General features: G+C 31.8%; 1 protein-coding gene and 1 long non-coding RNA gene across 2 annotated transcripts; one reads left to right on the forward strand and one right to left on the reverse strand.

Annotated features, from left to right (window-relative positions):
- Window positions 1–763: 763 nt before the first annotated feature.
- LOC101206993 (probable flavin-containing monooxygenase 1) lies at window positions 764–7,677 on the reverse strand. The gene is made up of 5 exons (XM_004139906.3): window positions 6,965–7,677; window positions 3,065–3,314; window positions 2,802–2,977; window positions 2,366–2,721; window positions 764–1,337 (listed from the first exon to the last, which is right to left on the reverse strand). Exons 1-5 carry the CDS (start codon window positions 7,406–7,408, stop codon window positions 995–997), a joined length of 1,569 nt encoding a protein of 522 aa, XP_004139954.1. The 5' UTR covers window positions 7,409–7,677; the 3' UTR covers window positions 764–994.
- Window positions 6,456–7,142, forward strand: LOC105435787. The gene is made up of 2 exons (XR_969737.2): window positions 6,456–6,728; window positions 6,893–7,142. It is a non-coding gene; the product is annotated as an uncharacterized LOC105435787 (long non-coding RNA).
- Window positions 7,678–8,405: the final 728 nt, after the last annotated feature.

Raw genomic sequence — 8,405 nt, forward strand, 5'->3', positions numbered from 1 at the left:
ATGATGTAAGAGATCCTGAAAAAAGATCGTTGGGATATTTGATACCCAAATCTGAAGTACCAAAATAGCCAAATCTAAATGATTGTATACAAATAATCTTTAAAAAAATCGTTTAGATTTTGGTAGCCAAATTTAAACCATCAAATTTAAACGGTCGTGTACCAAAATAGCCAAATCTAAAGGTACAAAGAATTTGAAAAAGATCATTTAGATTTGGAGAGCCAACTCTAAACAATTGTGTTCCAAATATAGATGATCGTGTATCAAATCTAAACAATTATTTTTCAAATATAAACGATCGTATACCAAAGAAATCTTGAAGAAAAATCATTGATATTTGGCTACCTAAATCTAAATGATCGTGTACCAAAAAAATCTTGAAAAAAATTCATTTAGATTTGACTCCAAATCTAAAACGATCGTGTAGATAGGAATAGTAAAATTTAAACAATTGTTTTTCAAATATATTACGCGTTGGATATTAATTAATCAATGGACATTTTTTTTTAGATTGCTCTATACTAAGTAAATATTTTGTCGCTTTGTTTTATTTTTAAAAAGACTCATATTTTATTTATATATTATATATTATTTATTTTAATATTACATTTTCTTAATATTCATGTTTTCATTGTACCTTGTTTTCACGACACGAACAAACAACTTAATACTATATTGACCTAATTTAATTCAGTCATGTCGATCCAAATAAACTTTTTTGGATGAACACACAATGGATAAACTAGAAACAATATAACATCTCTTGAAAAAAAACATAACACGGATATTTCATTAGAAGAATTTTAAAAAAGAATTCGCAATTTACAGTCCAAACAAAATAGATAACTAAAATTTTAACCAAACACACAATCCATAATTAACCACACTAATTAATAAGCGGAAAGGAAAAGCTAAACAGGTTACCAATGCAACTTTTATTAGATATGATAGGCAAATAGGCAGATTTTTCTCTCTTTTTTTTTTCCCTCACTTTTCAAGCGGTGGCATAGTCTGAAGGACCATAAGGTAAAAACAAGTCAGCAAGGAATCCCTTCTTTCTCTTAGGGTTCCAACCCATGTCCTTGCAGAGTTGATCGTTATACCAAATATGCAGAATGGCAATGGAAGCTCGCTTGTAGAAAGGGCCCGAGTAAAGCCTCATGCACTTCTCCCAGTTGGCTATGTCCTTGTCCATCTCCTTGATACTCGGTAGCTTGAATGTGCCATCTAGAAATTCCGCTAGCCATCGGCACCGTATCTCTGAGGTGTACAAATTTGAAGCGCTTTCCGAATATCCAATCACAGCTAACTGTGGGATTCTGGGATGAATGCAGTGTCTACCCAAATGGGACAGCATTAAAACATAAAATGTCACTAGGGATCAGTTTCTTTAGAGGGAGAATTATAGTATAACAAAACTGAAGTTCGAAAAAAATACCTTCTTGAACATGAGAGAATTACAACTTGACAAATGTGATTTTTCAATTCCCGTTCCTCATTCATAACTCATGGAAGAAAATGGAAGTTCTATGCTATACACTATATGCTAGCTTCTACAATTATAAGCTCGATCGATTGTTGGTAAAAATAATGTTAGACTTGTTGCAATAAATTTGTGACACTTTCCATACTCAATACATAAACACATATAATGATCACATAGTGTATTATGCTTCCGTAGTTGATAAGAAAAATTCTCGTGTTTGATGACCAGAGAACGCTCAAAATGTACTGTAGAAAGCAATATTAGATAGAAATACTAATGATTGACAGAGGGTTTAGAGTTGTAACTTAAAGAAAAAATAAAGATCGGAAAAAAACTACAAAAGTAGAATTTAAACTTTAGTTAGAAGAGGAAGAGGGCTAACAATTATAGTTATCACTAAACTACCTATAAATATTGAACATGGATTGATTTTCTTTATACATATAAATTTTAATCTATATAATTTTATAAAGAATCTCGTTGTTCTTATTGCCTTCTGTGTTGTGGAATTTTGTGAGCATTCTCTAGTTGATTACAATATATATAGATATCCATGGAGTACTATCTCTGTTTCTCTAGTTTGTTTGGATTTTTCTGAGTGCGGGGGAGGAATTCTAACAAATTGATTGTAGATATTACAGGTTGGACTACAATCACATGGGGATGGATTCAACTTGACCTCTGTTTTAATAACGAATTTATTTATATGCATGGAGGCTGGTATTGAGAATCATTTGCTCTAATCTGCAAACCTTTTTGTGTTCTCTTCTGGTTCTAGTTCTATAATCTAGTCTAGTTTCTAGAAAACAAAATTTAAGCTTTGAACTAAAAAAATCGAGACATTTTCCATAGCAATCCAAAAGTTGACGAAGGACTAACCTGTACATGGGAGCTGCTAAATCATGAAACGTCATGTAATCTCGAAACATAGAGGAAGCAAAGATTTCTTTAAGCTTTAGATCACCTCTGAATCCTGTCGCCAAAATGACCAAATCTGAGCGTATCGGCTCTGTTTCTCCGTCGATCATGATACCCTCTTCACAAAAGCTGAAACTCTGTGATTGCTTGAAAATGATGCTTCCTTCCTCCACTTTGTCGTAAAAGTTTTCGGGAATTATCGCAAATAAACAAGAGCTGATATCCTGCAGAAAGCTTTGGGTTGGGACCATTCCGTATTTGGCCAATCCTAGCTTCTTCATCATGTAGGTTTCCACAATCTTCGAGAACAGCCACCTCTGTGAAAAACAAAATCCTAAAACTTGAAAACAAATAGAAAGAGAGAAAGAAAATAGAGAGAAAGAGAGGTGATAATTACGATTGGGGAAAGAAGGAGAGCGAGGAGATAGAGAAGGAAACCCTCGCCAGGTTTGTGGATAAGAAGTTCAGCGAATCGATTCATGTAGAGAAAAGCTAGAGGAATCCCCCACGGATAATAGTGAGTTAAGCTCCAGTGCTTGGTTCTGCAGAGAACCGTGCAAGGTTTGTTCGGGCCTGCAAATGAAAATGGAGAAATGAAGATGAAAATGAGAGATTATAGAAAGAGGAATAATAATGGAGAAAATTTAAAGGAAAAATTACCATTGGCGTTGGCGCATTCCATGGCGAGGTCGATACCAGATTTTTGGAAACCAACGACAGTGACCAGCTTGTTCTTGATGAGGTTTGAAGCATTGTCGAAATCCATAGCAGAAAATTCGGAAGAGTGAAGAACTTTACCGGCTTTGAAAGCTTCGGGACCTCCATTTGGAGGGAATTCAGGGATATTTGGAACATCACTGAACTTTCCAATACAGAGTACTACAAAGTCCACCACGAATTCTCCAGTCTCCTGCCATGTCATTGTGTGTCACTTGTATAAGGTATGGTTTTTAATCCGCAACGGCTCTAAAGTACTACTTTGGCCTTTGTTGGCCTATACATATAGTTTAAATAACTTCAACAATAGGCCTTTGTTGCCTCATACATAATTCATGCTTTATAGTTTATACCAACTTCTGTTGGCAGTTATTTGATCTATTTTACTTCCCTTTTAAGAGGGATTTAGGTAGGTAATGAGTTATATAAATATCAAACACTATAACAAAGAAATGAAAATAATGATAAATATCAATAAATAAACTTTAGCTAATTTGGGTTTTTTTTTCTTAATAATAATTAGAGTGACAAAAGTAGTTTCCTAAAGTTTTTTTTCTAAGAAATTCACTTCCTAAATTTTGTTATTTCTTTAAAATGGTAAAAAAAGTATAATAACCTTCTGAGCGTAACAACTTAAATTGACTCTTACATTTAATTTGGATAAGCATCTTATCAATCAAACTGTCATAAACTATTATGCCTTTCAACTCATTGTTTAGATACACCAATTATTCAACATCCCAACAAGCCTACGTATGAATAAGAATCGTTACATTGATAACATTCAAAAATCTTAATTTACAACCTTAACTAAAACCATTGCAATTCTCACGTGATACTTTCCAAATAGAATTTGCAAAGTTTGGGAATGTTCAAGAATCTGTTACTGCACAAACTGAAATTGATGTCTAAATCAAAAATTAAAATATAAACATTAAATTTCATTTCAATGATCAACCATTAGACACCATGAAATAATTATAAAATAATAAGAGAAACACCACAATAGCTCTTTAACAAAATCTTACTCCAAATTCTCTATTTATATTATTTCTAACTTACCTTAATCCTCCTTACTTCTTCATTCGATTGTCAGCTCCTACTTAAAACCCCACATGTATAAAATTAATATTTTATCTTTGTCCTGCTTAAATTCTTAATCTTACACATTAACTATTGTCAAATCAGGTCCGACATTTTCTCGTCAAACTTTTCTTCTCGCCTAATTCTATGCGACGAATAGTTTTAACCGTTTAACATAACTTTCGAAGGACTTAACGTGTAACTCTTCTTGCGGACTACCCAACTTTCTCACGAAAAGTCTCATGTAAACACCTAGACTTCACAAATCTTATCGCAAATCTTTCTTTTCTCAAAGCTTCATCTATCTTTCTTTGTCTAAATCGCCAAAATTGAACATTTGAGCAAATTTTACATCTTTCCACTACTACAAACTTGGTCTTTTTTTACGCACTCAAATTTTGATTTCTTGATGGTCATGGCAAATAACCATAAAAAAATATTTTTCTGGTCATATATGTAAAAAAAAGTTCCCTTATTTTGTTGAATAAATACAAAAAAACCTTTAAAAAAAATGTGGATTCTTGTTTTCCTTTATGGGCAAAGATTCCTTAGTTTTGTTGATGGTCTACAAACGTTAAAGGGCTTTAGGGTTTAGGGTGATGGGCAAAGATTCCTTAGTTTTGTTGATGGTCTACAAACGTTAAGAAAACTATTTAACGTCAAGAAAACTATTTTTCAATAGACAATAAATATCAAAGATAATATATTAGTTTGCTGACAATGTCCATCAAGTTAGTTAGGTTTTCTTGATGAATAAGGCTCATCAAAGGATGAATTTTCTTGATTTGTAATGGTCATCATGAGTAATTATAATGAATGATCATTTGATGAATAATAATTAAGAATATAGCAACATTTAAAAAAAAAATTGTCAATATAGCAAAACTATTGCTAACGGGTGTTTTGTGCTATATTACTTTGTATTTTGATGGTATATGGTTTTTCTTCTCCTGCTTTCTATTATTTTTATATTTATTCATGTGTTGAGTGGTTTTTTTAATTAATCATCAATGAACTTGATAATAATAAATAAATAAAAGCTAACATGACCTTAGTTCTTGATAATACTAAATAAATAAAAGCTAACATGACCTCAGTTCTTGATAATACTAAATAAATAAAAGCTAATATGAGCTAAAGATCCCATCTCAAGTTTTACCCTAAAAACCTTTTACCAAAAATAAATAAAGAGTCCCACCACCAATAATTTCATGTGCAGAAGTTTTACTATTAATATCTTGATTTTTCACCCACGTGAAATTCCTTGAAAAAATAACAAGGAGGAATATTGTTTTAGAAAACCAATATATAGGTATGTATATATATATATATTATATCAAATTTATCATAAACTTAGACCCTTAGGTTTTTTTTGTTGGGTTTTAAAAAATATAACAGCAAACTATTTAAACAATATGGAAGAATTTGATTGACCCATAATAGAAAATATTAAAAAAAAAAATCGGTGATTAATTGACACCAACGCACTTAGTATATTTGGTAAATGATTGTTTAGATTTGGATATTCTTTACTCCAGGTTTAGATGATCGTTTAGATTTAACTATTTTTTGTACGTGATCATTTATATTTTCGTTTAAATTTGGTAGTCAAATCTAAATACCAAATTTAAACGATTTTTTTCATTAGTACGCGGTTATTTAGATTTAGCTATTCAAATCTAAATTATTTTTTTTAAGATTCCTTGTACACAATCGTTTACCTTTAGCTATTTTTTGTACACAATTGTTTAGATTTGACTATCCAATATTCTAACAATTTTTTATATGATCTTTTATATTTTGTCATGATATTGAACAGCCAAATAACCATTTGAAAACAAGTTTAAAAAATAAATATTTTATATTTGGTACACAATCTTGAACCAAATAACATTTGAAAAAAAATTACACAAGAAAAAGAGAAAAACGATGGAAAGAAAAAGAAAAATTGTTGTAGAAAGAAAAAGAAATAGTCGATTTTATGGACTTTTTATTTTGTTACATAAGTTAGGAATATTTGGTATTTTGGAGATGATGAATATTTTGGTATTTTATTATATTTATAAAAATCTTTTTTTTTTATTTGTAAAATTTGTAAAATTTCTGATAAAACTATTTCTTCCAAAACAACGGAGCATATCTCTTCATATTTTTATTAACATTTGTCGTTTCCAAGAAAGACACAATAATTAATAGAAAAGAAACAAAAGAGACGTACAAACAAAATTAGCACATGCACAATGGATCAACTTACACGTATCACCACAGATTTTATTCCGCAAGTTGTTATTACTTTTCCTACTTTTTAAATTTAAAATATCTTCTTCTTATGCCATTACTGAAGCATGTAATAATTGTTAAAGTATATTCTAGATCAGAAAAAAAAAAAAAAACAGAGAAATGAAAAATGAAAAATGCAATGAGAAAGACAAAGTTGATAACATCAGTTTCATCGGATGATTAATTATCTGAGGGAGGGAAACTTAAAGAGGAACTGTTGAAAATGAGAGAGTAGAAAAAAGAGGTGCGGTGGGTTTTCATGATTTTTTTTCGTCACTAAGCTCAACTTGTTTGTTTGTTTTCTTTTTCTTTATTCTTGAAACAACACGTTTTCTAATTAATTTCCCTTCTTTTTTCTATCTTCTAATTCTTTCTGAAATTTTAATTTCTTTACATGTGTGATTGAAGCGAAGCAAACGGAGAGGGATATGATATTTTAATTATATGTGGAGGCAGTGAAAAAGGCAATGATAAACTCACCTCGACCGGAACATCAGTCCGAGCATCAACGACGTTGAGCCTCCATTTTCGCCCTTCAGCGAAGGCGTCTCCGGAGCCACCCCAAAGATTCCAACCTCCAATCTCCTCATCAGAGCAACCTTCGTATTGGATACTAACAACTCTAGTGTTGAATCTGATGTGCTTCAACAATCCGAAATGTTGGGCGTACGAATTAATGTAATCCAGAACTTGATCATACCTCGGAAGTTCTTCAGTCACCGATTTCGGCCAAGGGAAATCGGAGAATTGAAACATCTCTTTTGGGGTTTGCAGCGCCGTCGTCTGCAGCGTCTCCGTCCACACGCCGCCAATATCACCTCTGGCCTCCAAGACAATCGGAATGAATCCTTTGGATAGAACAAATTTGCAGGCCGCTAGACCGCTTATTCCGGCTCCGATTATGCCCACTTTTTTGGGTTCCATCGTCTCCAATTTCCCTTGAAAATACAATTAAGGAGGCTAAAGCTAAATCCTAAACTTGTAGTTTGTTTCTTTAATAAATACACTGATTCAGCCTTGGAGGGCTTCGGGTGCTGATTGTGTGATTGTGGCGCACACACCACCGCTTGAATAAATATGGAATGGGAAATTCTTTTGAGTTTGAGTTTGGTTCATTTAATACATTTTTTCTTTTCAAATGTACCATTGTTTGCCCATCAATTCCTGAAATTATAGGCTTCTGGCATGGGTTATGACAGGACAAACTGGGAGTAAATAGTCTAACTTGCCCTTACAATTCAAATTTCTTTTAAACCTTGCTTCATCTTATCTTTTTAAATCTACTCCAATTTCATACCATTTTTAGCTACTCTTGATCAAGCTTCTCTAAACTCTCTTGTCATTTCATACAATTTTTTTAGTGAAAAACTTTGTTACTGTTCCGTAATTGTTTATGTTTTTTTTACTATTATATATGCTCTCGCTTTTTTTTTCTTATCTTTTTTTTCAACGTTTAAACTTCAATCAATTTTAATTTATAATTGTTGTCAATGCACACAAATTTTGATTTCTTGATAACCAATGACAAAGAACCATTTTTCTTGATGCAATATTTATCTTGACGTTTATGTACGTCAAAACAATTCTCTTTTTAAAAAAAATGAAAAAGAACATAAAAAAGGGTAGATTCTTGATTTTTTTATGGGCAAAGTTCCTTTAGTTTTGTTGATGGTCCACAAACGTCAAGAAAACTATTTCTCAATGGACAATAAACATTAGGGATAATGGATAAGTTGATTGACAATGTCCATCAAGTTAGCTAGGTTTTCTTGATGGTCGAGGTCGATCTTGAGGTTATTTTTTTTGATTTGCAATGAACCATCATTGAAAAGGAAAATTAATATATTTGGTTTTGAATGTATATCTTGATGAGGTTAAGGTTTTTTTTATGGGCAATGCCCAAAAACGATCATGAATAAGG

Source organism: Cucumis sativus, chromosome 6 (assembly GCF_000004075.3).
Source record: "Cucumis sativus cultivar 9930 chromosome 6, Cucumber_9930_V3, whole genome shotgun sequence".
In the NCBI taxonomy this organism is placed as follows: domain Eukaryota; kingdom Viridiplantae; phylum Streptophyta; class Magnoliopsida; order Cucurbitales; family Cucurbitaceae; genus Cucumis; species Cucumis sativus.

What these genes read in the sequence shown, in the direction of transcription:
- LOC101206993 (XM_004139906.3), bottom strand. Translation starts at nt 7,408, where the DNA reads ATGGAACCCAAAAAAGTGGGCATAATCGGAGCCGGAATAAGCGGTCTA. An exon ending in GGAATGCGCCAACGCCAATG is followed by an intron (nt 2,978 to 3,064) that starts GTAATTTTTCCT and finishes TTTCATTTGCAG; the next exon opens with GCCCGAACAAACCTTGCACG. An exon ending in TTAGCAGCTCCCATGTACAG is followed by an intron (nt 1,338 to 2,365) that starts GTTAGTCCTTCG and finishes CCATTTGGGTAG; the next exon opens with ACACTGCATTCATCCCAGAA.